Genomic DNA, 26,123 nt, shown 5'->3' on the forward strand with positions numbered 1-26,123 from the left:
GCTGTTGCTATAGCGAGCCTTTTATACCAATCGACAGCGCCTGCGGCCACGCCTGCGGCCAAAAAAGCCCTTCCAATCAGTGACGAAAGCAAAAAAAAAAATCTGAGCTCAGTGAATTTTTCTCAGAACTTTATCACTCCTTCTCTTCTACTACCATTTTTTTTTGAAAAAAAGGCTGTTTGTCCCAATTTCGTTATTTTTTATATTATTCCTAAAATGTCTGCCCAGTCGTCAGTCGATGAGGTTATAAATGCGCTAAATGTACTTTACCAGGGCGGCGATTTGAAGGCCCGGGAGCAGGCCAATGCGTGGCTCGAGCAGTTCCAAAAGACGGTATGTGAACCAAACTGAAGTTGGCTGAGTGCAGTTGTGATAGTTTTTGGCACTAACATGGGCTTTTCTGTAGCCACAGGCATGGACGACGGCTGACACAATCCTCGGGACGGCAACAGCGGGGCTTGAGGTGAAAATGTTTGCTGCACAGACGCTGCGCAACAAGATTATCAACGATTTCAGCGAACTGGGCGAGACTGGGGCGCTCTCGCTGCGCGACTCGGTGGTTGTGCACCTGGGCAATGCGCGGTCGGGGCCCCAGCCGCTGATCACACAGTTATGCCTGTCGCTGGCCGATCTGGCTGTGCAGCTGGGCGCGTGGGCCGACCCGTTCAGCGACATGGCCGGGTCGTTCCTGAGCGACCCTGCATCGGTATCGTGCCTGCTTGAGTTTCTGGCGGTGCTGCCGGAAGAGGTAGTGAACGAGCGGATCATCCTGCCCAACGATTTCTACCAGCAGCGGTCGGCGGACCTGCTGACCAACAAGGCCACCGACCTGATCCAGCTACTGGTGCAATGCCTGCAGCAGCCGGATCTCAAGGCAGACGCGCACACGCGCGTGCTCATCTGCTTCACGACGTGGCTCAAGAGTGGCGAGATCACGCTGATGATGGTAGCGAATACGCCGCTTATTGAGCTCGCATTTGCGGCACTCAAGGCTGACGACTCGGACGTGTTTGATACGGCAGTGGATGCCATCTGTGGGATCATATACGAGACTCACTTGGACCGCGACGACGAGCCGGCAGCGGTTGAGGCGAAGAATGCGGCGGTTGAGCAGCAGCTCGTGCCGCAGCTCAGCATGGTCGCGGAACAGATGCGGGGGGACCAGATGGTGCGGGCCGGCGACGAAGACCGGTCGCGCGGATACTGCCGGATCTTCACCGAGGCAGGCGAGGCGTGGGTGCACCGCATGGTCCTATCGACGCCGCCGTACGAGAGCCTGATTGGCGCGCTGGTGGACTGTATGCGGCTGGAGAGCCTGGACGTCATTGCTATGCTGTTTGACTTTTGGACTATCCTGGCCGACAAGGTGCTGGAGTACACAAACTCGTGCGATCCGGGCCGCCGCATGATGGCCAGCGTATTTGACACAATCATAGATATCATCATCGGCCATCTAAAGTACCCGGCTACTTACGACACGACCAACGAGCGCGGCGGGTGGACCGCCAAGGAGCGCGACGAGTTCAGGGAGTTCCGCCATACCATCGGCGATGTGCTCAAGGACTGCGTGCGCGTAGTGGGGCAGACCAAGGCGCTGATGCATGCCTACGAGCAGATTGCCAGCCGCATCACCAGCGCCCAGGTGCCGTGGCAGGACATCGAGGCGCCCCTGTTTGCACTGCGGGCCATGGGCGCCGAGGTGTCGCCGACCGAGAACGACGTGCTGCCGAAGATCATGGACATGTTTGCGCAGTTCCCGCCGCACCCGAAGCTGCGGTATGCAGCAACGCTGGTGATTGGGCGGTACACTGAGTGGACATACGAGCACCCGCAGTACGTGCAGTTCCAACTCAGCTATATCGCCGACGGCTTCAAGATCCGTGAGGTTGCTGCTGCCAGTGCCCAGTCGCTCAAGTACCTGTGCCAGGACTGCGCCAAGTTCATGGCCGACCACTGGGCTGAACTTCTAGAGTTCTTCAACGAGGTGGCGTCCAGCGGAACCTTGGATGACAACGACATTATCGAGTTCTCGGAAGCCCTGGCACATGTGGCCAATGGCATCCCAGACCAGAACACGGCCGAGGCGCTCCAGTCGTTCTGCCTGCCGGTGGGCAACCAGCTGGCGGCAATGCTGCAGGCGCCGGAGCTGAGCGAGAACGAGCGCAGACAGGTTTCGCTGCTGCTGGACCGGCTGGGCGTGTTTCTGCGGTATGTGCACATTGACGACAATGAGACAGCCGAGGCGTGGACCGGCAAAATCATTGCCGACTCGTGGCAGGTCCTCAGCGTCGCGTTCCAGCGGTTTGGGGGCGACGCCTACATCTCCGAGAGCATCTGCAAGTTTGTGCGCGTGCTGGTCGAGTTCTACCCGACTGTCGTGCGGCCAGTGATCGGCCAGATCGTCGACGCTGTGGTCCAGGCGTTCCAGCAGACTGCCAGCACTGCCTACCTGTGGCTGGCCCGCCGGATCCTCAATGTGCACCGCACGCTGGCAGCCGAGGAGACTGAATCGCTGCAGCTGGCTACCAGCATGGTGAGCCAGATCAGCTCGGCAGCCATGTCGTTCTTCCAGACCAGGTCCTTCTCGGAGGTGCCTGAGACCACTGAGGACTACTTCCGCCTGATGGAGCGTGCGGTTGAGGCGCTGCCCGGCTACATCCTGACCATGCAGTCGTTCCCGTACGTGTTCCAGGCTGCCATCGCGGCACTCGAGGTCAACCAGTTCCATGCGCAGATGGCAGTCGTGCATTTCTGGTCTCAGGTGCTCAGCCCCACCCGCCGCCATCTGCGCGTGATGCGCGAGAACCGGTCCACCACATCCATGCCAGCATCGTCGTCGAGTCCCGGCCACTTCCCGTCGCCTGCGCGCACCCGCAGAAGAAGCATCCGCATGGACACGTATCCGGTCGAGCAGATCGTCGAGCTGTGTACCAAGAACGGCTTTGAGCTGGTGTTCAAGCTGATGCAGGGCCTTATGCAGAGCTTTGACCGGGAGGCGATATCCGAGGCCACCGAGATCTTTGCGTCTCTTGCAGCGATTGTCAGCGACGGGCCGACGACGCTCACGGGCCAGTTCGACTCTCCACCACAGGCCACCATAATGGACTGGCAGCAGGCGGTGCTGGCGCAGGTGCCTGATGCCAATCTGCCGCCGACCGACCGCCAGTCGCTGATGGGCGACCTGTCGAACCATATCCAGGGCCGCCAGTGGGCCAGGGTCAAGTCGCTGATGAGCGACTTTGCTGCTGTGTTTAGGCGCCGCAACGCTGGCAACTGAAAAGGAAATAAAGAGCCGTTTATTCTCAACGAATGCTTTCTTAAAACTCTTCGACCTCAACAGTCAGCCCACAGATGGTGCATTTCTGCTCGCAGCTGTCATCGCCGATAGCCTCAAACGTGTGTTCGTGCGCTTGCTCAATCCTGAGCCGTTCGCGGCGCTTCCGCTCCCACTCCTCGACCCTGGTTCGCTTGCGCAGCTCTACTCGGCACAGCCTTTTAGAATGATGAACTCCGTTACAAATACATGCAACCAATGTTGGCTTCTTGCTTACCAGCTACCGACTTCTTGTATTTCCTTTCTTTTCGCTCCTGCTTCTCTGTCTCCCTCCGGGCAAACTCGCCGTCGAGCTCCTCCAGGCCGCCCCACTTTTCAATGGCAAATGCCTCCAGATGCTCTCTCAAATACAGCAGCATGTTGTTCCACGTATGCTTGTGCGGATTCGGCTTCTCCCACACGGGCAGCCGCTCCCTGTCCCTGAGCTCTCCGTCTGTCAGTAGGTAATCGTCCTTGGCCTCGGTCTTTGTCAGCAGCGAGTACTTGTCAGGCACACTCTCTATGCACTTGCGGCACACAGGGACCTTGAACACCTTGAGGTAGGCGACGTCCAGGTCAAGCGACGCACATTCGCGGCATTTCTGTGTCGACGACGGGTCGTAGGGGATCTCGTCCAGAGTAAGGATTTTGCGTCGCTTCTCGGGCGATTTCTGGGGGTCTTCTTCGATGAAGCCTGCCTTGGTGTCGCGCATGGTTGTGAGGTTGTACTCGTAGTAGTTTGTCGACATTTTCGATCCGCGCAGCCGTTTCTTTTGCTCGGGCGGTTTGGCTGTGTCCGTGCGCGCCTTGGTAGCCTTTAGCCGCTCCAGGGCCTTCTTCCGGTTCTCCTCAATCTTCTGCTTCTGGTCGTCTGTCAATTCGCGCGCCATTTGGTAAATTCAAAAATAAAGAAGAGCGAAAAAGCAATGCTAAAAATGTACAGTTATTTTCTGTTTCCGCAGCAGCAACTGTGGGCCGTCGTAATCTTCACGGACCTGTAATGGACAGCGCTGCGCCGATCAGGATCAAGGGCGGTGTGAAGTGTCTGTGTCTGCGAGATCAAGCATATCCCCAGCTGGCTGGTGCAAGGTCTCAGATGCCCACATCCATGCATGGAGGGTATGTTGCCAGTGCTTGGCAAACGCAGGCGCGGACCTCTTGTCTCTGCTTCACTTGCTGCCATTCTGATGGCTGGCTGCCTGCGTGCGGAGCGGCTGATGAAAGAGCTAGCAGGCCTCACTGCATCGCCGTCCAGTTAAGTATCCGTGTACAACGCCTCTCAGCCCGATCGCTGGCTGCTGAAACTGCACGCCGCAGGGCACACGCCATACGCAGGTGATGAGTTTACCCTGCTGTTCAAGGTTCCTGACAACTGCCCAGTTGAGGCTCCCGAAGTGATGCTCTTTGGAAATGTGCCCATGCATCCGCATGTGTATACGAATGGGCATATCTGTCTGAGCATTCGGTACCAGAATTGAGCCCCTGTGCTGACAGTCGAGATGATTTGTCTGTCGATTCTATCGATGCTGTTGAGCTGCAAAAGCAGGTAAGAGGGGTTGCTGCGTGTGCTGCGCTATATACACCCACACTGTGCTGATAGTGCTCTGGAGCGATGTAGGAACTGCCGAAAAACAACAGCATCTACATCGGGCCCGCGGCAAGCTCGCCCAAAGACACAAGGTGGGTGGTTGATGGCAAGTTGCCAACCGGCGCCACTGGCAGTGGCTGGAAAGCTGACGGCCTCTTCGAGCTCCCTGTAGACGACTGCGTTTGGTATCCGAAATGGCCGCCCATGTTGCATGGCAATGCTGACCTGCATGTAGCCGTTCTTGGGCAGGCTAGCATTCTTGCACAGGACACTTTTGCCACAAACAAAACAATGTTCGTCCCAGCTCGGTCGCCTGATTTCGCACAAATGCCAAGGAGCGGGGGAGGGTTGTCAAAATGATGACAATCCCTCACAGGGTGTCTGGAAATTGTTCTATTTTTGTGGAGCTAGCTTTTGCAGGCAGCGATGGCATTGCGCTTTTTCTCTTCTGTCTGCATTCTTAAAACCCGCATATCTCTCCCTGTCTGTTCGCAGCGCCTTGCCAGTTCTCCTTTCCTGCCCGAGACTTTTTTTGACCCTGTATATATATATATATCTACCAACCACTAATAACACAGCTACCTCCCGGATGGCAAAGCTTCCAAAGCCAGTGCGCAAAATAATCCCCAATGGCACGGTGCCGCGGGCATACATCGCTGCCGTGATACTGCTGGCCCTGTCATTCATCATCGCAGAGTCGTACATTATGTGGCTGTTGCGCGAGGGGTACTGGACAGCCAAAAACAACCAGTGGCAGGTCGAGGGCGTGCAGAACTCTGTGCAGACGTCGATGACAGCATATCAGGTGTACAACGCCATCTACATATTGTCGCAGGTGTACATGGTGATACTCTGTCTGGAGGCCGTGGCGACCGAGAATTTCATCCAGATATTTGCGTCGGTCGGGTTCTACTTTGTGTGCCTCGTGTACGCCGTGGCCCGCTACATTGCCTTTTACCTGTACCCGACGCTGACAGCAAATATCTTTTTGCGGGACGAGAATATGCACCACATGCAGCTCAGCGTTATTGGCACATATGTCGCGGCGATTGTGTTTCTGGCGATCTTGTCGTGGAAACTCAAGACGGAGGTCGGCTGGAGCGTGTACAAAAAGTTTGGCGCTGACAACCTCCTCCACCGGTCGTACAAATGGTACCAGATCCTGATGCTTCTGCTGAAGCTCGACATATTCTTTGTTGTGTCGTACCTGATACAGATGTCAATCCTGGTGCTCAAGGTGGATAACCCGGAGACGTGGATCCAGATGACAGTGTTTATTCCGTTCAGTATCGGCACATTGGCCGCCAGCTTCTATTCGCTGCGCATGGAGAACCGGAGCATTATGCGTACAGTCATGGTTTGCTACACGCTGTCGGTCGGCTACTTCATCTTCAAGATCTATCGTGTGTGCCGGGCCGAAATCCTCAACAAGCCTGGCGACCCGTACCAGGACAGCCGGCCCTACTTTATGATAACCATTGTAGCCACTATGCTGCTGGTCATTGCGTCGGCGATCGTGTCGCTGTTCTGTATTCGCAACTTTGACAACGGACTGAAGGAGGCCATCGAGTACGAGAAGATGAAGCGCGATCACCACCGCGCGTACAACACCAACGTCAACCATAGCGACGAGTCGGTCGGCCTGATGCAGAACGCTGAACTGCGTGGTGCTCTGGACCGGTTTTCTCTTGAGTAAAAAAAAAAAAACTTTAATGTATTGAGTGCTTTGTCGGATAAACTATATTCTCTCGCATACCCAGATGGCCAGACTGCAGCCGCCCTTGACAAACTCAAACTGCAGCTCATGCAGCGGCGCCAGCTTTGCGCCGTGCTCCAGTGCCGTCTCCAGGTGCTCGAGCTCCTCATCGCGGCACTTTGCGATCGTCCGCTTCAGCTCGTCCAGCTCCGGATACTTTAGCTGGTGCAGGTCCCGCAGCTGGTCGTTGTAGTGGTTGCCGATTCGCGTCTCCACCGCCTCCGTGCACGTCATCGCCGACTCAACCCCCAGCATGGCCGTCACCATGCCCAGCATGTAGCCGCCTGCAGCCGCTAGCGGCAGAAGCAGCGTCGGGCGCACGCAAAAGTCGCGCACGTGCTTGTCCATGATCTCCAGGTGCACAACCTCCTGGTCGCGCATGTGCGTGAGCAGCTTGCGCAGCTGCGGGTCGCGCCCAAGAACCGCCATCTGGCCCTTGTAGATGGTCACGGCGGCTGTCTCGCCCGCCTGGTTGACGCGCACAAACCGGTCAATCATCGAGTGCTCGTCTGTGCTTAGTGTCAGCTCGCCGTTCTTGACTGGAACGCGATCCTTGTACTTGAACTCTTTCAGGTACGGGTTGCGCGGCGCCAGCGTGCTGCTGAGTCGGCAGCTGCAAGCACGCGGCACTATACGTGTGGCTGCGGTGCGTGAAAACATTATTGAAATTTGCCAATAAATCGACAGGAACAAAAAAATCGTTTGCGAAAAAGAGCGGAAAAAGCTGGGTGGTGACGGAGGGCGATAAGTGGGCGACAAACGAAATGGCGTCACTATGATTCCATCCGGGAAAGCGCAGTAGGGATCATGTTAGCGCCCGGGAGTTCCTGAGGGAAGAGCCGGAATGGTGCTGGAGCTGGCAGTCGCTTTCAGGCTCCTGGGCCCGGGTCCGTTGCCAGCGATCTGCACCGGCGACAAGCTGGCTCCAGCAGAACCCACCATCGTGCCCTGTTTTCGCCTCCACAGTGATACCTTGCAGCCTGCACGAAACTGGCGAGCATGGGAAGATTTGCGCCAACTGGAGCCGTTTGCTTGGAATATCCGGAGCTTTCGATTGGCCGCCAGCCACGCTGTCCCGGGTTTCTGCTACGGAAAAATATAAAAGGCGGGATGTCTGCACCACCCGGATGCAGTGACTTCATCTGTACCTCACCTTTCTTCTTTTTTCTTCTACCTCTACTTCCTATTTGAGGCGCTTTCATTTTACATGTCGCAGTCAAGCAGCCCGCGGTCCATCAGCATTACCAAGGGCAAACAGCGGCTTCCGCCAAACGCACAGTCCCGCCGCATGTCGGCAGCGCTAAACAGCAATAGCGAGAGCCCGCGCGTGCGGCCGACCTCGCTTGCAATGGCCACCGAGATCCTGGCATCCAGCGCATCCTCCGCCAAGGTGGGTCTGAGCCAGTCACCCGATAGGCGGCGTCGGGCTGACCACCCGTCGGCAGTGACCCCCGATGACGAAGCCGACAGTGGATCCGTCATGCCCGACATGGTCCTGTCTGAGGAGGAGGCTGCTCGCAGGCTCAAGCGCCATCTGGTTACCCGCCCGATCAGCGAGCTGCGTGGCAACAGCGCAAGCAATGAGGGCTCGGTCGCACGCAGCTACGGCAGCGTCGACACCAATGACGATGGCGGATATTCTGGCGACGACAACTACGAGGACGACGATGGCCCTGACGACGAGGACGCAGAAAATGTACCTGTCGATCCGTTCACGCTAAAGTCTGGCGACATAACCCACCACATCTACAAGTGGCAGGAGGAGCATGGCCAGACCCCCAGTGTGCGTGGGCTGCAGCACCAGCGTCGGCGCTCGTTCTCGGCAGTGGCATCGGATTCAGAGTGGGATATTCCATATACGCGCGACCAGATCAGCGCCCCTGGTGGTTTCCGGCGCCAGTTTGTACAGGAGCGTGCGCTCCGCGAAGGTCGCCAGCCGGTCAACATGCTGACTACCAATTTCGTCGACTTCATCGGGCTCTATGGCCACTTTGCTGGCGGTGACTATCCGAGTGATGAAGATGACGATGTCGCAGACGAGGATGATTCCCTTGAGACTGAGGAGCAGGATGCCGAATCGCGTGCTACTGAGCGGTCCCCACTCAGGGGCAAGAAGGGTGCGAAGGCGTCGTCCCACGATCTCAAGGCGACAGCAACACCACAAAAGGCGTTTTTCTTGCTGGTCAAGTCATTCGTGGGCACCGGTGTGCTGGTCCTGCCGCGCGCTTTCTTTAACGGCGGGCTGATCTTCTCCACCGTATTGATGTCGGGCATTGCCTGGTATGCTTTGCACTGTATGGTTCTGCTTACCGATGTCTACCTGAAGATAGGCGGCAGTTACGGCGACTTGGCGCTGAAGCTGTACGGCAAGCCGCTCAAGTACTGCGTTCTGGTATCGATTGTTCTCGCCCAGCTAGGATTTTGCTGCGCATACGTGATCTTTGTGTCAACCAACATGCGCGATCTGTGGAACTCGATCACCAATTGCCAGTACAACTACTCGCCCGAGTTCTGGATCCTGGTCCAGCTCCTGGCGTACATCCCTCTGGCCTTTGTGCGCAAGATCAAAAAGTTTGCCTCGCTGTCCATGCTCGGAAACCTGTTCATCATGGTTGGTCTTGCCTATCTGTTCTACTACGACTTTTGGTCAATCATCACCAAGGGCCCATCTGAGGTCACCCAGTTCAACCCCAGCCGCTTCCCCCTACTCGTTGGCACCGCTGCATTCTCGTACGAGGGCATCTCGCTAGTGATCCCTATTGTCGAGAGCATGGAGAAGAAGGAAAAGTTCAACATGGTTCTGACTGCTTCGCTGGTGATCTGCGCCGGTCTGTTTGTATGCATCGGCGCAATCTCCTACCTGGCATTTGGCGACAAGGTTGAGACTGTGATTCTGCTCAACCTGCCCAACGACTCGGCATGGACTGTTGGTGTGCAGTTCTTGTACACGCTTGCCATCATCATGTCTGTGCCCCTGCAGCTGTTCCCAGCCATCCGTATCATCGAGTCCGGCATGTTCACGCGCTCGGGCAAGGGCAACCCAGTTGTCAAGTGGCAGAAGAACCTGTTCCGTACCATGATGGTCGTGTTCATCGCCATGGTGGCCATTTTCGGCGCCGACAAGCTGGACAACTTCATCGCCCTGGTCGGCGCTGGTGCGTGCCTGCCGCTGTCGTTCCTGTACCCTGCCATGCTGCACTACAAGGCTGTGGCCGAAACTCGCTGGGCCAAGACCAAGGACATGGTCCTGATCGTTATTGCTCTGGTCTCCCTGGTCTACGTCACCTTCATCAGCATCCAGACATGGGGGTCAGGTGCGCCGCCCCTGGACCGCTGCGCGATTCCGTAGCAGATAAGAAATTTAATGGAAAAGTCGCCTCTATAAACCGATGCTCTCTTGTCACTCTTCGCTCCATTTGCTACTGTCGTCGACGTGCTCGTTCCGGTGCAGGCCCGAGTTTGGCACACCACGCATCCGCTTGCGCATGTCCAGCAGGCCGCGCTTGCACTCGAACAGGCTTTGCCGCAGCATATGGCAGCGCTCTGGGATCAGCGTCGCAAGGTCCTTGTTCTTGACGCACTCCTCAACCGAGTGCCGCTTGATGAACACGCACTCGGACCGCAGAAGGCACTCGATGTACTCGTCACGGATTCCGTCGCAGGATGGCATAATGAAAATATAAAAATTTATATCTAAAGGGGTGAAGTTGCTGGATCACATTACTGTAAACTGGGCGAACACAGGTTGCACTGGGATCGACTTTTTGGCGGCACCCAAAGGATTTTGGGCGAGCTGATAATTTTTATCTTGAACACCAGAAACCTGGCGATGACGTATCGACCTGGCCTGCGTTCCCGGTAAGGGCTTCCTTGAACTAGACGTAACAGGGATGCGTGTCAGAGTTAGTAGAAGCCATGCGGGTGCACAACGGGCTGGCCATATATGGCGAAACGTTACTGAAGAGCATTGACTATGAAAAGAAATAAACCATTCCAGAAAAAGCTTGCTTGCTGCCCGCGCTCAAACGAGCAGCAAGCTCGGCGAGGTGCTTGAATTCCGTGAGTTCCGAGCGGGATATAACCTAGTAATCGCTGACAAACGAATGAAAAATGCGGACAGTAGGACACCGCAACGTTGAAATGATCATTAATTTTGCTGCCTGAGCATGTCCGTCATCCTGCTCTAGCCGAATGGAGATGCGCTGTACTGTTTGAGAGAGGGGAGGACTGGGTTCAGCTATCATACCAATGCTGGCTACAACCCGCAAAACTTATCCAATTGTATCGACAACATCCTCATAGTTCAGGCGTGCCTGTGCCAAAAGTTCGACCGCATCTGGTAAGTCTGTCTCCTCCAGGGCTACACCTCTGTGACAAGCCAATGAGAGTTCTCTAATGAATGGCAGAAAGGCAATCAAGTGAAGAATCTGCTCATATATTCATCTCATCCCAGGGATGCTCAGGCCATGGATGATTGAAGCAAGGCTGTTGATGTACTGCTGAAGAATAGCATAGTCAAAATCGAACACATCGCTGAGCTTGATCATCGGTGTCTGGCGAAAAGTACAGAGTACCTGTGAAGCACGGTCTTCAGTAAAAATATGGGCCGCCGATGATGGGCTGTGTGGGTTCAGGTAAATCAATATCTTAAACCGTCCCTCATCCAACAAATCAAACCCACTGAACATGCCAAGGGCTCTGTTGCACACAAGCATGTCCAGAAATGGCGGTGAATCCTCATCTACATAGCATGTTGCTATCTCAGAATGGATAAGCACCATGAGAAAACCAAATATTTGAGCGCAGGGAACCGTACTCCGTCTGGTTTCCACTTTAGAGGAACAGGGTATGACACCGGACCTCGCTTCAACTGACAAAATGTATGGAGTCAGGGATATGTAGCAGTTGAATCATCGCTGAGGATCACCACATGTCTAAACTTGCTGGACGAATTCAGCCCTAGGTGCAGTCATTGTGGAAACGGAGTTTCCGCGAATGGAACTGAAAGCCCCAGAAGATGCTGTCCGCAGAGCAGAGGCAGAGCTTTCCAAGCACTGCTGCCGGACCCTTAGCCCAGCAAAATTCCGTGCCTACGTTGCTGCCCGTGCAGACCACAGGCTTGCCGCGAAACTCCGGAGCAAGTTCGGTCCAGACCCAGTGCTGATCATGGGCAATTGGGGTGCGCCGATGGCCCGACACCATGCGCCGATTCGTGGCAAGGGATGGCGCGACAAGTTCAAGCACCATAGCTTTGAAGTCTATCTGATCGACGAATTCCGGACATCGTCGATGTGCCCATTCTGCTGCGAAAAGTCGCTGCAGACATCCTGGCACGTTCCCAACCCGCAGCCCTACCAGAGATCGAAGAACCCAACTGTGAAGTGCCATGGCCTTCTCCGCTGTACAAGCGAGTCATGTAAGCGGGCCATGGCACAATACAGGCGAGCCTATTCGTCTCGGCTCTTGAATCGCGACCTTGCAGCAGTTCTAAACTTCAGACTCGTTTTCCAGTCACTGTGATTCAGTCAGTATTCCTGAACGGCTCCGTCGCTTTACGGCCATTGTTGCCAATGCTTCTGGCACTACTCCGGCAACAAAGAACCCACGCAAGAGGCGTGCAGCAGGAGCAGGCGATTCTGTTGCCAGCAGCAGCGAGCCAGCGCTGAAGCGCCTACGCTGAGCAGGCCACCATGGTGGGAGATGTCCATGATCGACATTGCACCAACAACCATCCGACACGTTCAAATGACCGGTTCGCCGTGATGCTCTTATCGACGTGTCAACCCATGCTGACTAGCAGCCGAGCTCGCATCGCGAGCAGAGCAATTCTAGTAAAGACAGAACATGTACAACCTAACCTAAACATGGATGAGTGCATATATATCGCGTGCAAGGTAATTTACATTTGCGCTTTCAGCTCTCTGAATAAGACTTAGAAGTAGACCTCAGGCATGTCGTAGAAGGGAGGGGGGCTGAAAGGTCCAGGGCTGAAAGGTCCAGGGCGGAAAGGTCCGGTGAAAATAGGCTTCTTTCCATGGCTGTTATCCTTGCCCTTGCCGTTATCCTTGCCCTTGCCGTTATCCTTGCCCTTGCCGTTACCCTTACCGCTGCGCTGGTTGTAGATAGCTGCATCAAGACCGGCACCAACGCCGGTACCAATCAGCTCAACACCCAGGTCGCTGAGGAAGTCCTTTCCACGGCCGCTGCCGCGACCGCGACTGCCGCGCTGGTTGTAGATGGCAGCGTTGAGGCCAGACTCCACACCAGTACCAATCAGCTCGACACCCAGGTCGCTAAGGAAGTCCTTGCCGCGACCGCTGCCGCGACCACGACCACCACGCTGGTTGTAGATGGCAGCATCAAGACCGGCACCAACGCCAGTACCAATCAGCTCGACACCCAGGTCGCTAAGGAAGTCCTTGCCGCGACCGCTGCCGCGACCACGACCACCGCGCTGGTTATCATCCTCATAGTCCTCTTCATCATAGTCGATACTACGCTTGTTGTAGATAGCAGCGTTGAGGCCGGACTCGACACCAGTACCAATCAGCTCGACACCCAGGTCGCTGAGGAAGTCCTTTCCACGGCCGCTGCCGCGACCACGACCACCACGCTGGTTGTAGATGGCAGCATCAAGACCGGCACCAACACCAGTGCCGATCAACTCGACGCCCAGGTCGCTGAGGAAGTCCTTTCCACGGCCGCTGCCGCGACCACGGCCGCCGCGCTGGTTATAGATGGCAGCATTGAGCCCAGACTCCACACCAGTGCCGATCAGCTCGACACCCAGATCACTAAGGAAGTCCTTGCCGCGACCACTGCCGCGACCACGACCACCACGCTGGTTGTAGATAGCAGCATCAAGACCGGCACCAACACCAGTGCCGATCAACTCGACACCGAGGTCGCTCAGGAAGTCTTTTCCACGGCCACTGCCACGACCGCGACCACCACGCTGGTTGTCATCCTCATCGTACTCCTCATCATAATCGATGCTGCGTTTGTTGTAGATAGCAGCGTTGAGACCAGACTCCACACCAGTACCAATCAGTTCGACGCCCAGGTCGCTGAGGAAGTCCTTTCCACGGCCGCTGCCGCGACCGCGACCGCCGCGCTGGTTATCCTCCTCATCGTATTCCTCGGTAGTCTCGACGAGAGGCTCAATAATTCCACCAGCCTGATCGTTGGAAGGCGTCGAGATATCGTTGTCAACAGGGCCAGCCTGGTTGGCAGCAGCAGTAGCAGCAAGGATGGCAAAAGCAGTAGCTAGAGTAAAGCGCATTGTCAGAATTGTTTTTCGTTAAAGATGCAAGTGCAAGAAGTGAATTTGTTTTGAATGGGGCTGCTTGAGTGAAGCGTGGGATGGTGATGGTGATGATGATATGGAGACATGACGGTGTAGCCGTGGCAGGCTTGCTTTATATACGCTGGATTGACTATTAGGATATCCTGTAGTTGAGTGAATGTCGCGCTCAGGACTAGCTTCGAGGAGATTGCTAATTTTAGACGCGCAGATGCACCACAGCGGAAGTCGAGAAAGGAGATGTATTAATAGCCAAAAGACATGGCGATCATTCTTGTTTGTCACCTGAGGATATCCTCAATCTACGCGCGTATGCGTGGCCAGAAAGTTCGTGCATGGGCTCTCAGAAAGCGCTTGCCGAGGAGCTGTTTATTTCTGTAAATACAAACAGGGATTATGAAACCGCATGCCAAGCAATTTCCTAAAATATCCCTTTCTAATCAGCGGGAAGGGCTACGCTCAGGCGGTGATGACGTGAAGTACGCGTTGGATTGAGGACAAGATTGACCGTGTCTTTTGTCGACATCACGACTAGCCAAGATCAGAATTCCTGGTCGCTATCTTGTATTCAAGTTTAACTACGCATAGAGGTATCAGGGGCATGGCAACAGCCCAGTAACCAGCTGGTTGCCGGAACAGCTGCATTGGACCTTCTATCCACAAGAGTCTGAATGATTCCTTGCTGCTGGGGTAGAAAAGTGCGCCATTGCGAGCAGTTGGTAGTGGTACAGGCTTCAGGAACACCCTTGGCCAAGACCACGATGTATCCGGCTATCCTTCTGTGCTAGCATGTGGATATGCGCCATGAGCGAATGAGGTAGTGATAAATGAATCCTAGTCATCTTGATTAATCCTAGACACATTCGGGTAGAATCAATGCCCTCTGCAGTGATGAATGCAACAAGACAATGTCACAATCCGCAAGCTGCCACGCGTTTGGTGTCTTCTGCCTTTGCACCTTGCAAGATATCCCCGCTTGTATAGCTCTAATTTCTTGACGCCAATGGGCACTACTCAGCAGAGCATATGCAAAGCACTTGGCAGCGACATTATGTCGCTTATTTTGCGTGTTGTCATCGAAACTACAACTGGCGAACTGAAAGGAATCGGACATCGCAGGCTGCTCTCGATGTTAACCACTACGTGTCGCATGTGGGGCAGTATATTGCTTCCGATGATCCGCCAAGCACTTGTTACTGACTACAGTTATTACGATCCATCGCACTCAAACACCTGCCAGTTCCTGGGTGCAGAGGGGTTTTGTGACTGGCCTCAGACCTTTGTACTGGGTGGCTGGATAAATGAATATCCCATTCTCAATTTGCTACAGATGCTCTGTGATTTTGAGTTCTTCACTGTAGAATAGGGGCAGTATCAGGACTATGAGGACTGAATTCCCCAACCCGAATACCCCTCCAATTGATGGATATGACCACAGTAATATATGTGACGCGTTCTATTACCAGCTACCAAGCCTAGTGGCCGTCGATTTCACAGTCGAAAATTTTTGCCCAGTGACTTTTGGAGGAGGAATACTCGGTCAGACACCGGGAATCTTACCGCTATCTATTCGGAGCCTTGGTGCTAGCTCTTATTTTCAGACTCGTTCCCTCACCCAGCTCCCAGGGCATATAATGCAAATGGATATCCGGGCTGATAGCCTGACGAAAATTGTATTGGACTGGAATACAGAATACACACTGCTGATGTGAACACAGTTGGTTGTTCTGGGAGAAAAACCATCCATTGAATACCTACAGTCACCTATCCTCCAGCACTTTACACTGGACAGGACATGTACTCGTGCCGCTATATATTTGTCGAGCAACTTCTTGTCAGGCTGCCCAACTTGCGGTATCTTAGAATCCAACTTAGTTGTCGTTTTGTCGCAAACAAAGAACCTGGAGACAACTTTGATCCTGTAGGCTGGTCATCCTTCCCGTCTAGATTCGGCTCGTTGCCTAATCTTCAAGAGTTTCATTTTGGAACCCGCCCCATCTAGACACCTCGCAATGTTGAATCGATAGATCAGCCTATTGAATGCTCACCGTCGCTTCTCAGAATATGCGCACCTAGTTCAATTATGCACACCATCCCCGACTTTTGTACTTCCCAGAGCAGGGATCTGGAAGCATTGGACAATATTGGAGCATTTAAAGGGGGTCACTGTGTTTGTCGAACCATAGTAGCATTAATTATTAGCAATGTATTAATGCCCAAGTCGCAAAATTTATACATGTGAAGCATACATAGAAAACGGTATACTCTGCTACACGCGCTCTTGGGCTCAATACACACAGGCAGGGCGTTGCCAATATAGTAGGCTGGTTTGCTGATCATGGGTGATTTTTATGATTGGCTTTTTTTCCTTTTAATGAGAAGCTACTGATGGGAAGAAAATTACAGAAAGATCAGATGTGGCTGGCGATGCTGCTTGCACTCGCATGCAAAAGTGCTTAGCAAGTGCATCCAATAGAGCACTTGTCATCAGATCCGTTGCATTTGCACTCGGCACCGCACGGGCATCCGTAGCACACCGGGGCAGCCTCACTGCACTTGCACTCAGCACCGCACTCGCACTTGTCGCCGCAGGCGCATGCGCTACCGCACTGGCAAGGGACGGGCCGCAGGCACATTTGTCGCCGCAGCTGCAGACACTGGCGCACTTGCACTCGGCGCACTTGCACTCGGCAACACTCGATCCGGCTTCCTTGCACTTGCAGGCAGAAGGGCCGCAGGCGCAGGCAGCCTTGGCCGATGAGCACTCACACTTGTCGCCGCACTGGCAGGCAGCAGCAGGCTTGGACGAGCAGCACGACTTGGCAGTTTCGGCGCACTTGCACTTGTCACCGCAGCTGCAGACAGTAGCACACTTGCACTCAGCACACTTGCACTCGGCAACGCTCGATCCGGCTTCCTTGCACTTGCAGGCAGAAGGGCCGCAGGCGCAGGCAGCCTTGGCCGATGAGCACTCGCACTTGTCGCCGCACTGGCAGGCAGCAGCAGGCTTGGACGAGCAGCACGACTTCTCAGTCTTGGACGAGCAGCACGACTTCTGGACCTCCTCGGCACCGCACTTGGCACACGAGCAATCAGCGCACTCGCACTTGCCAGAGCACTTGCATGTCTTGCAGTTGGAGGTTTCGGGGCACGAGCACGCACCGGCTCCGGGCTGGCCACAGGTGCAGGTGGGGAAGTCGCACTTGCCAGCGCAGGTGCACGAGACGCAACCAGCGGCAGCAGTCTTCTTATCGCAGGGGCAGACCATTGCTATAATTGTTTGGTGAATGTTTGGTATGTGTGGAGAAGCTTTTGTGGATTGTAGTGATCGATAGAAAAGTAAAGAGTCTGTGGAGAGGGAGAGAGGCTGCGAACCGATCCTCTTATATAGGCGTTTCGAGACTAGGGGTTTGGGCCGGGTGTTGCTGCCAGTGCTTCCCTGCAGCTAAGGGGCAGCAACACAAAATAACTGCGCGGGGTCAGTGAGGCGAAAACAGCGCAATTATTTGACAATACTGCTTGGCATGCGCAGGGGCTCCAGCCAGTTGCGCATTTCCGCCTGGAGCATTGTGTGAACTGACGTGACACATGGCGGTCGGCCCTTAAAAACAATAAACAAAAAAACGAAAGCGGGCGCCTGATAGCCTGGGAACACGCTGGCGGTGAATCGCTTGGGGGAGCGCTCGGCAAATCCGGAGCGAGCAGTTTGTGCCATTGGCTGGGCACTTGGATGGGCGGCTGGACGCACCGCAAAAAAGACTCATGTCTGGGCCATAGCTAGATTAGATCTGCAGAAATCTATTACTGGATTTCCATTTGATTTGTGTGCTTGACGTAAATACTGTGTTCGCGACGAGCTGCATATTCAGTCCTTTTTTTTGGCTCTCGCATTCGCAACCTTTTCTTGTAATCTTAAACTGCAAATACATTCGAGAACCATGGCTACGCCTACGACTACTGGCTCACATGCAGGCACACCGGCGCCCTCAGACTCGGGTCTGCGGCGCGACACGACGGCGCAGGCTGAGGAGCCCGACAAGGCAGCAGCCGAGGAGAAGGTAATTAACGAGGAGTACAAGACGTGGAAAAAGAACTCGCCGTTCCTGTACGACCTCCTGGTGACCCATGCGCTCGAGTGGCCGTCGCTGACGGCGCAGTGGTTCCCTGACATCGAGCGGCCTGAGGGCAAGGACTACACGTTGCAGCGGCTTCTGCTGGGCACGCACACGTCGGAGAATGAGCAGAATTACCTGCAAATCGCGCAGGTGCAGGTGCCGCGTGACGACGTCAACCCAGACCAGCACAAGTTGAACGCGGACACGAACGAGCTGGGCGGGTACGGCGGGGCTGAGTGCAAAATCAGCATCATGCAGCGCATCAACCACGACGGCGAGATCAACCGCGCGCGCTACATGCCGCAGAACCCGGACATCATTGCGACCAAGACGGTGGTGGAGAACGGTGCGGTGTTTATCTTTGACCGCACGCGCCACCCGTCGACGCCCAGCAGCGACGGCGTGTGTCGGCCGGATATCCGCCTGACGGGCCACACGCGCGAGGGCTATGGTATGTCGTGGAGCGTGCAGCGTGAGGGTCATCTTCTGAGCGCGTCTGAAGACACGACGGTGTGTCTGTGGGACATCAAGGGCGTGACCAAGGAGCAGCGGTCGCTGGAGGCGCTGCGCGTGTTCAAGGGTCACACCGCGATTGTCGAGGATGTGGCCTGGCACGCTATGCACGCGGACATCTTTGCTTCGGTGGGCGACGACCGGCGGCTGCTGATCTGGGACACGCGCAAGGACTCGAACGACACGCCAGCGCAGGACATTGTGGCCCACGAGTCGGAAGTCAACTGCGTGGCATTCAACCCAAAGTCCGAGTATGTGCTGGCGACGGGCTCCGGCGACACCACCATTGCGCTGTGGGACCTGCGCAACCTGAAATACAAGCTACACTCGCTGGAGGCGCACAAGGAGGAGGTCCTGCAGCTGGCGTGGTCGCCCAAGCACGAGACGGTGCTGGCGTCGGCCAGCGGCGACCGCCGTGTCAACGTGTGGGATGTCAGTCGCATAGGCGAGGAGCAGACTGCTGAGGATGCCGAGGACGGCCCACCCGAGCTCATGTTCATCCATGGTGGCCACACCAGCAAGGTGTCGGATCTGGGCTGGAACCTGAACGAGGACTGGACTCTGTGCACCACCGCCGAGGACAACATTGTGCAGGTCTGGCAGATGGCCAGCAACATATACTCGCCTGTTGATCCGGCCTCGGTCCCCGCCAATGTCATTGAGTAAGCAGCAGCGATTTTCAAGGTTCGAAACACGAAGCAAAATATATTTTTTTGGACACATAACACACCAACATTACATTGTCCACGTACACTCCGCTTCTGGTGGTGGTGCTGGCAACAGTCCGCCGACAAAATAAACACTTCCTCTTAGCCCCATTGCTATCTCTTTTTTTAGAAGAATATGTCGACGATCCGGCGCTTCAAGGCCATGGACATGTTCCGGTTCAACAACGTGAACCTGGACAAGTTCACCGAAACCTACAGCCTGAACTTTTACCTGAGCTATCTCTTCAGCTGGCCCGACCTGTCGCACGTGTGCGAGTCCGCCGACGAGCGCCTGCTCGGATATATGATTGGCAAGGTTGAGGGCAAGCGCGAGCTCTGGCACGGACACGTCACCGCACTGACTGTTGCACCCGAGGGGCGCCGGCTTGGGCTCGGCCGCGGCATGATGAAGTTCCTGGAAGATGCGTCCGAGAAGGTCTACGACTGCTACTTTGTCGATCTGTTCGTCCGGCCGTCAAACAAAATCGCTATTGCCATGTACGAGAGCCTTGGGTACATTGTCTATCGGACCGTGACACAGTACTACTTAACCGACGGCGTCATGCCAACCGAGGATGCATATGACATGCGCCGGGCGCTAGCCAGAGACAAGGAGAAGAAGTCCGTCGTGCCGCTGACAAGACCGGTGACTGTCGACGAGACGTACTTCCACTAGCAGACCTGGAATAAATTGGAGTTTTTTAAAGACGAAGAAACAAAAATATGTAGGAGGTGGGAATTTTTAGGGGGATTAGCAGCGAGCGCGAAGCACGTTTACTTCTTCTCGGCGTCCTTGAAGTCGGCGTCCTTGGCAGACGACGACTCGGACGACGAGCTCTGCTCGCCCTGGTTGGCGCGGGCCTTGTAGACCATCTCGAACAGCTTGAGCGACGCCTGCTGGACGTTGCCGGCCTGGGCCTTGATCTCCTCAGCCTTGAGCTCGACCTCGCCCGAGTTGACCTTGGCGATGGTCTGGCGCAGCTCGTCGAGCTGGGTGCGGATCTTCTCGACCTCGGCCTTGTCGAGCTGCTCCTTGAACTCCTCGAGGTTCTTCTCGGTATCGGTGATGATCGAGTCGGCAGAGTTGGTGGCCTCGATGACCTCACGGCGCTCCTTGTCGGCCTCGGCGTGCTTCTCGGCGTTGGCAATCATGTCCTCGATCTCGGCGTCAGTCAGACCCGACGACGCGGCGATAGTGATCGACTGGTCGCGGTTGGTGGCCTTGTCCTTGGCCGACACGTTGACGATACCGTCGGCGTCGATGTCGAAGGTGACCTCGATCTGGGGCACGCCCTTGGGAGCAGGCGGCAGGCCGGTCAGCTGGAAGTTGCCGAGCAGCTTGTTGTCGCGGACCAGCTCGCGCTCGCCCTGGAAGACCTTGATCTCAACAGCGGTCTGCCCGTCGGCAGCAGTCGAGAACGACTGCGACTTCTTGGTCGGGATCGTGGTGTTGCGGTTGATCAGACGGGTGAACACGCCACCGAGGGTCTCGATACCAAGCGACAGCGGGGTGACATCGAGCAGCAGAATGTCGGTGACCTCGCCGGCAAGCACACCACCCTGGATGGCAGCGCCCATGGCGACAGCCTCGTCGGGGTTGACGGCCTTGGTCGGCTCGCGGCCAAAGATCGACTTGACGGTCTCCTGGACCTTGGGCATGCGCGACATGCCACCGACCAGGATGACCTCGCCGATCTGGTTCGAGCTGACGCCGGCGTCCTTGAGGGCGGACTTGCACGGCTGCACGGTGCGGTCGATCAGGGACTTGGTGAGCGTCTCGAACTGGGTGCGGGTGAACTTGAGGTTGATGTGCTTGGGGCCCGAGGCATCGGCGGTGATGAACGGCAGGTTGATGTCGGTCTGGACCGTCGACGACAGCTCGATCTTGGCCTTCTCGCAGGCCTCGCGGATGCGCTGGGTGGCCATGCGGTCGTTGCTGAGGTCGATGCCCGACTCCTTCTTGAAGTCCTCGACGACCTTGCGCACAAGGTGGATGTCAAAGTCCTCACCGCCAAGGTGGGTGTCACCGTTGGTCGACTTGACCTCGAACACGCCCTTCTGGATCTCGAGGATCGAGATATCGAAGGTTCCGCCTCCGAGATCGTAGACAGCCACCAGCTTGTCGCCCTCCTTGTCGACGCCGTACGCCAGAGCAGCGGCCGTGGGCTCGTTGATCACACGCAGAACATTGAGACCGGCAATCGAGCCGGCGTCCTTGGTGGCCTGGCGCTGCGAGTCGTTGAAGTAGGCGGGAACAGTGATGACGGCGTTCTTCACCTGCTTGCCGAGGTAGGCCTCGGCGGTCTCCTTCATCTTGCCGACGACGAAGGCACCGATCTGAGCGGGCGAGTACGACTTGCCGCGGGCCTCAACCCAGGCATCGCCGTTGCTGTGGCTGATGATCTTAAACGGCACCTCCTTGATGTCGCGCTGGATCTCCTTGTCCTGGAACTTGCGGCCGATCATGCGCTTGGTGGCAAACAGGGTGTTCTCGGGGTTGACCACAGCCTGGCGCTTGGCCGGGACACCAACCAGGAGCTCGCCGTCCTTGGTGAAGGCGACGGTCGACGGGGTGGTGCGGCCTCCCTCGGCGTTCTCGATGACACGAGTGGCCTTGCCCTCCATCACGGCGACGCACGAGTTGGTGGTTCCGAGATCGATACCAATGACCTGGCCCTGGACCTTGCTGCTCATGCCGCGGAAGAGCTGCTGGCTGGCACGGCTGGCCGACAGGAAGGTGGGGCGGGCGGCGGACCGCAGGTTACGCATGCAGGACATGTACATTTTTGAAGAAAAGACTTATCTATAGATCCTTCTTTTCGCGAGAAAGAGAGGCTGGTTCTGGAGAGGGGCGTAGAGTACAAAAAGAAAAAAGTTGGAGATAAGAGAAGCAAAGAAGGGCTGGGTGCGGGAAGACGCGAGATTAATAATTTTATACGTGCGGTTTCTGCACAGGGGTCGCCGTCTATCAGCCGGTGTGCGAGTGGTCGATGGCGCGGCTCGTTCTGGTAAGCATTGCACACACGGGGCGCGCCGAGAGCCGCCGAGCCCGTCTTTTAAACAGTGTGCCCGCTATGGCACTGCTGCCGCCAATGGCCCCCGCTTGGCCGCTAGCCCCCCCCACTCCGGCTCAGCGTAATATCCACCGCGTTCTCTCGCTTTCGATGAGCATGCTGGCGCTGCTGCTGCCCATTACGGTGAGAGGACTGATCTGCGCTGTGATTGGCTGCAGGTGACTTGTGATTAGGGGTAAGCGGCCTCTGCAGTTTTTTTGGGCCAGGCAGGTGGGAACGCGGCTCGCCAACAGCGCTGCTGCCGTGGCGGCTCGCCCACGATCGAAAGCAGTCACTGCGGCTCGCGTCTGGCAGCGGACAGCGGGGCTTACATAACAGGCCTATTAATTACATTTAATCTGCCGTGGCAGCGGCGAGTTGGGCCGGCGGTCTGGGCTGTGCTCATCACTCTGTGGAATTGCGATCAGCCCTGCTGAGCGGCACGACCTAGTGGCTAGGCTCCCCTGCAGCGCATGCTCTCGTCTCCTTTTCCATGTTGCTCAAAGTCAATCTGACTCGCTCATTGCGTATGTATGGCCGGAGGCACAGGCAGCAAATGAGATTGGGCGCATAAGCGACAAACGGCAAGCACCAGATGCGGGCGCGAGCGGCAGTGATGTGCGCAGCACAAGGCAGCTTGCGCTGGCTCGACGCGTATTTATACCCGAGGCTCGCACCAAGACGCCCGTCTCCCGTATTGGCTTCCCAATCCCCTCTCGCTGTAGACTCACTTTTTCTCCTTACAACCGCAAAAAGCCCGCCGATTCGCACTGTCATATTTCCATAGAACCAGCAGCATTCCTTCCCTTTGCGCACATCTTGCAGAAAAACCCGCCGGCCAACTGCCCGTGCCGACAGAATCGCAAGCAAACCCAACAATCGCGGCAAATCCCTAACAAGGAAAACGACCACCAGCGCGGCGACGATCGCTAAATAGAATCCACCCCACACAGCCCACATCCCCTCTTTTCCCGTCTGCCTGCACAGCTGATGACAATCACGTTAGAACGGTAAGTGCCGAAAAATATGCCACTCCCCCGGGCGCCAGCTGGCTTGCTGCCTGGATCATTCGGAGGCGCATCTCATGTGATGTGCCAGACCCGGTTGTTCCCACGCAGCCATTGCGCCCAGTGCTTGTTGGACGCCAGCACAGGGATGCGTTGCTCCTCCGACTGGCTGTACAGTGAATCGTAAAATGCCCCGAAAAATTGCGGCGGCCACTGCAAAAAAACTTTTTTCGCGGTGCTCTTGCGCGGGACCGGGCCTGCCTAACTGCAGGTATAAATTCCGGCCTGGGTGCCTTCTGCGGAGGGGCTCTTCTTCGCCCTCCCCAGCACCCCCCTTTTCTCTATACTTTAAGCTTTTGGTGCTTCAGCCTTTCTGTTTCACCTGGTACTTTCAAAAGCCAGCCTTCTTTTGCATCGACATAAGCATCAGCGTCATCAGCGTGCGTCTCGCTTCACATAAACACATTTCTCACACCCACGCTCTTTTTATACAATGGTCGCCCCGACGATGCGGAACCGATACATAATCTCCGACAACCCAAACACCAACGGAGCTGCGCCGTCGCTGTCGGATTCGGCTTACCATGCAAAACTTGGATACCGCAGTGTGGTCAACACATACGAGTTTGTCAAGCCCTCGCCGCGGCGGCACCAGCAGCGCACCAGCTGGAACCACTGGTAGGTAGAGCCGTCTCCTCCTGATGTGCTCTAATGGGCTCTAAAGCGGGCCAGTGGGCGACCTCAGTGTGTCCTAATTTTAGTGCTGCTATAGCACATATCACTGCGCTTCTTGTTTTACCCCGCCGCGCTCTATTGCACGGTTCTTCTGGCAGGTTTACTGTGATGCCCAATATCCCGTCCAAACATTACCAACCGATTTTTTACTCAGAGACGCCGCCCGCTATTCTGTTTGTTGCTTATGTAGGCAGCTGCGTGACGTTGTCCTGTGTCCCGGCAACAAAATCGGAGCTCTACTCGATCTACCGCTGCAATGTCGACAAGTATGATACCCGCAAGCATCAGGTAAGTCGCTTTGCCAGCAGGCTTCCCACAGTACGCTGATTCGTGCCCATTGTGGATGGCCCGGTTTTAGCCAGGAGGGAGGGATGCATATGCATGCCAGTGCGATGCACCTCCTGCTGCCAAGAAGGCCGTGAGAGGCGGCATCGCGCGTTCCGCTTTGTCTATTTACTGTGTCGTGGATCAGGTGTGCTACGGCCAAGCAGGAACTGCGCTTTATTTTGCGCTTTAAGTTGCTCCCTTGGTTGTCCTCCTGCCAACCACAAGCACCACATCCCACCCGCCGTGGATTGCTCAAATGCGCCGCTCTCTTCTCTTGTAATTGTAGTCCACCCGCGTCCTCGGCGATCTGTCCTTTGATCCCGTGAGCATGGCTGTTGGCGGCGACTTTATCGTGGTCGGCGGGCAGCGAGCTGAGCTGGCCGTAGCGAGACTTAGCAACCCGGGCGAGACTATAAGCTTGACACACATGGGCGGCTCCATCAACAACTTTGTCGCTTTGGATCGCCAGCCGCGCGCCTTGCCCACCCGCCGCCGCCTGCGCGACTCTGCGGCATTTGTCGAGGACGGTGTGACCAACCTGAACATCATGAATAGCCAAGCCGCCCCGCCACGCGTGCTTGTCTGCAACAATGACAGATCAGTCAAGCTGCTGTCGCTGCCCGACCTGAGCCTGATCACGGAGCTGAAGTTCCCGGTCGCTGTCAACTACGGTAAGGACCTGCGCACCTGACTCCAGATTATTGCCACTTTATGCAGTAGCCACACACTAATCACTCTCACCATTGTAGCCGCGGTCAGTCCTGACGGGACAAAGATGTGTGTGGTTGGCGATTCAAACAGCGTGTTCCTGTTCAACAAGCGCGGCGACGACTTTGAAAAGATTGCGACCCTGACTGCCTCCAACGATGCATCGTTTTCGTGCGACTGGAGCCAAAGCTCCGAGCTATTTGCCGTTGGCAGTCAGGATGGGTTTGTCAACGTCTGGGATATCCGCTCACACCAAAAGATGATTTCGCTCGAGACATACCAGCACGGAAGGTCCCGCGGTGCCTGTCGCAACGTAAAGTTCTCGCCCAGCGGCTCTGTTGATCTGCTGGCGTTCTCGGAGGTAAGTTTCCATGCGAGACAGCCGACCCTGTGACGCTTTTCTCCCCAAACATGCACCCTGCACGCATTGTGACTCAGCTCCATTTGCTCTTGTAGCACACCAGCTTTGTCAACATCGTTGACGCCCGCAGCTTCGAGAAGCGCCAGATTCTGCGTGTCGCTGCTGATTTGAGCGAATCGATGGATTCTGTGGACTCAACCGTGACCCTGCACCAGCAGGACCTGCAGATTACTGGGCTTCGCTTTGCGCCTGACAGCTCTGCGCTCTTTGTTGGACTTGAGGACTCGATCCTGGAGTATGCCGTCGACCGCATCGGCCGCTACAGCTTCCCAAGCAGTGCCGTAATCTGAGATGAACTACCCCACTGTTTGATATCCCAGCCACCATGACCAGCCTGAGCTGCGTACGTCATCGCCACATGCATTGCCAATTACCCCGGTGGGTACCAGGATTGCCACTCATAGCACATCCTACACCCTGCCACATTCAACTTATACTATTTAGCATATTGGACTTTGTGTCTTTCTGTCTGTTTATTTTAATACCCTGCAAGCTCAATTTATCTTTTCTGTTCATTGTAATTTTTTCAAAATCTAAAAATAATATACACTGTCATCATTTGGAGATGTGTGGCATT

The 26,123-nt window shown here is 55.7% G+C and overlaps 13 protein-coding genes across 13 annotated transcripts; 7 read left to right on the top strand and 6 right to left on the bottom strand.

The window, feature by feature from the left end:
• The first annotated feature begins 144 nt into the window (after positions 1-144).
• DL89DRAFT_269623 (ARM repeat-containing protein) lies at positions 145-3,407 on the top strand. The gene is made up of 2 exons (XM_040888365.1): positions 145-333; positions 407-3,407. The coding sequence occupies exons 1-2, from the start codon at positions 217-219 to the stop codon at positions 3,275-3,277; spliced, it is 2,988 nt and encodes a 995-aa protein (XP_040741120.1). The 5' UTR covers positions 145-216; the 3' UTR covers positions 3,278-3,407.
• DL89DRAFT_269624 (DNA repair protein) lies at positions 3,291-4,243 on the bottom strand. Its single transcript, XM_040888366.1, has 2 exons — positions 3,552-4,243; positions 3,291-3,478 (listed from the first exon to the last, which is right to left on the bottom strand). Exons 1-2 carry the CDS (start codon positions 4,201-4,203, stop codon positions 3,318-3,320), a joined length of 813 nt encoding a protein of 270 aa, XP_040741121.1. The 5' UTR covers positions 4,204-4,243; the 3' UTR covers positions 3,291-3,317.
• Positions 4,244-5,222: 979 nt separating this feature from the next.
• Positions 5,223-6,618, top strand: DL89DRAFT_54637 (uncharacterized protein). Its single transcript, XM_040891796.1, has one exon. The coding sequence runs from the start codon at positions 5,491-5,493 to the stop codon at positions 6,595-6,597; it is 1,107 nt and encodes a 368-aa protein (XP_040741122.1). The 5' UTR covers positions 5,223-5,490; the 3' UTR covers positions 6,598-6,618.
• Positions 6,619-6,639: 21 nt separating this feature from the next.
• Positions 6,640-7,155, bottom strand: DL89DRAFT_275699 (ubiquinone biosynthesis protein COQ7; the record flags this gene model as incomplete). Its single annotated transcript, XM_040889341.1, has 1 exon — positions 6,640-7,155. The coding sequence occupies one exon, from the start codon at positions 7,153-7,155 to the stop codon at positions 6,640-6,642; it is 516 nt and encodes a 171-aa protein (XP_040741123.1).
• Positions 7,156-8,005: 850 nt separating this feature from the next.
• Positions 8,006-10,006, top strand: DL89DRAFT_275700 (uncharacterized protein; the record flags this gene model as incomplete). Its single annotated transcript, XM_040889342.1, has 2 exons — positions 8,006-8,440; positions 8,462-10,006. 2 exons carry the CDS (start codon positions 8,006-8,008, stop codon positions 10,004-10,006), a joined length of 1,980 nt encoding a protein of 659 aa, XP_040741124.1.
• A 51-nt stretch (positions 10,007-10,057) lies between these two features.
• Positions 10,058-10,327, bottom strand: DL89DRAFT_294968 (uncharacterized protein; the record flags this gene model as incomplete). The annotated part of the gene is made up of 2 exons (XM_040890579.1): positions 10,058-10,093; positions 10,124-10,327. 2 exons carry the CDS (start codon positions 10,325-10,327, stop codon positions 10,058-10,060), a joined length of 240 nt encoding a protein of 79 aa, XP_040741125.1.
• A 2,262-nt stretch (positions 10,328-12,589) lies between these two features.
• On the bottom strand, positions 12,590-13,939 carry DL89DRAFT_294970 (uncharacterized protein; the record flags this gene model as incomplete). The annotated part of the gene is made up of 1 exon (XM_040890580.1): positions 12,590-13,939. The coding sequence occupies one exon, from the start codon at positions 13,937-13,939 to the stop codon at positions 12,590-12,592; it is 1,350 nt and encodes a 449-aa protein (XP_040741126.1).
• Positions 13,940-15,001: 1,062 nt separating this feature from the next.
• DL89DRAFT_269631 (uncharacterized protein) lies at positions 15,002-15,285 on the top strand (the record flags this gene model as incomplete). Its single annotated transcript, XM_040888367.1, has 1 exon — positions 15,002-15,285. A coding segment is annotated over exon 1 (186 nt), but the record flags the coding sequence as incomplete, so codon positions are not given.
• Positions 15,286-16,302: 1,017 nt separating this feature from the next.
• Positions 16,303-17,541, bottom strand: DL89DRAFT_324561 (uncharacterized protein). Its single transcript, XM_040891460.1, has 2 exons — positions 16,617-17,541; positions 16,303-16,569 (listed from the first exon to the last, which is right to left on the bottom strand). Exons 1-2 carry the CDS (start codon positions 17,226-17,228, stop codon positions 16,417-16,419), a joined length of 765 nt encoding a protein of 254 aa, XP_040741128.1. The 5' UTR covers positions 17,229-17,541; the 3' UTR covers positions 16,303-16,416.
• Positions 17,542-17,833: 292 nt separating this feature from the next.
• Positions 17,834-19,357, top strand: DL89DRAFT_269632 (WD40 repeat-like protein). Its single transcript, XM_040888368.1, has one exon. It carries the CDS (start codon positions 17,899-17,901, stop codon positions 19,252-19,254), a length of 1,356 nt encoding a protein of 451 aa, XP_040741129.1. The 5' UTR covers positions 17,834-17,898; the 3' UTR covers positions 19,255-19,357.
• Positions 19,358-19,365: 8 nt separating this feature from the next.
• Positions 19,366-20,020, top strand: DL89DRAFT_54697 (uncharacterized protein). Its single transcript, XM_040891797.1, has one exon. It carries the CDS (start codon positions 19,432-19,434, stop codon positions 19,969-19,971), a length of 540 nt encoding a protein of 179 aa, XP_040741130.1. The 5' UTR covers positions 19,366-19,431; the 3' UTR covers positions 19,972-20,020.
• A 49-nt stretch (positions 20,021-20,069) lies between these two features.
• DL89DRAFT_226041 (putative mitochondrial Hsp70 chaperone) lies at positions 20,070-22,064 on the bottom strand (the record flags this gene model as incomplete). The annotated part of the gene is made up of 1 exon (XM_040884788.1): positions 20,070-22,064. The coding sequence occupies one exon, from the start codon at positions 22,062-22,064 to the stop codon at positions 20,070-20,072; it is 1,995 nt and encodes a 664-aa protein (XP_040741131.1).
• Positions 22,065-23,069: 1,005 nt separating this feature from the next.
• On the top strand, positions 23,070-26,100 carry DL89DRAFT_324565 (WD40 repeat-like protein). The gene is made up of 6 exons (XM_040891461.1): positions 23,070-23,358; positions 23,962-24,033; positions 24,189-24,378; positions 24,704-25,088; positions 25,167-25,486; positions 25,582-26,100. The coding sequence occupies exons 1-6, from the start codon at positions 23,339-23,341 to the stop codon at positions 25,834-25,836; spliced, it is 1,242 nt and encodes a 413-aa protein (XP_040741132.1). The 5' UTR covers positions 23,070-23,338; the 3' UTR covers positions 25,837-26,100.
• The last annotated feature ends 23 nt before the right edge of the window (positions 26,101-26,123 follow it).

The sequence above is a fragment of the Linderina pennispora genome, assembly GCF_002104995.1.
Source record: "Linderina pennispora strain ATCC 12442 chromosome Unknown DL89scaffold_13, whole genome shotgun sequence".
NCBI classification, from domain to species: domain Eukaryota; kingdom Fungi; phylum Kickxellomycota; class Kickxellomycetes; order Kickxellales; family Kickxellaceae; genus Linderina; species Linderina pennispora.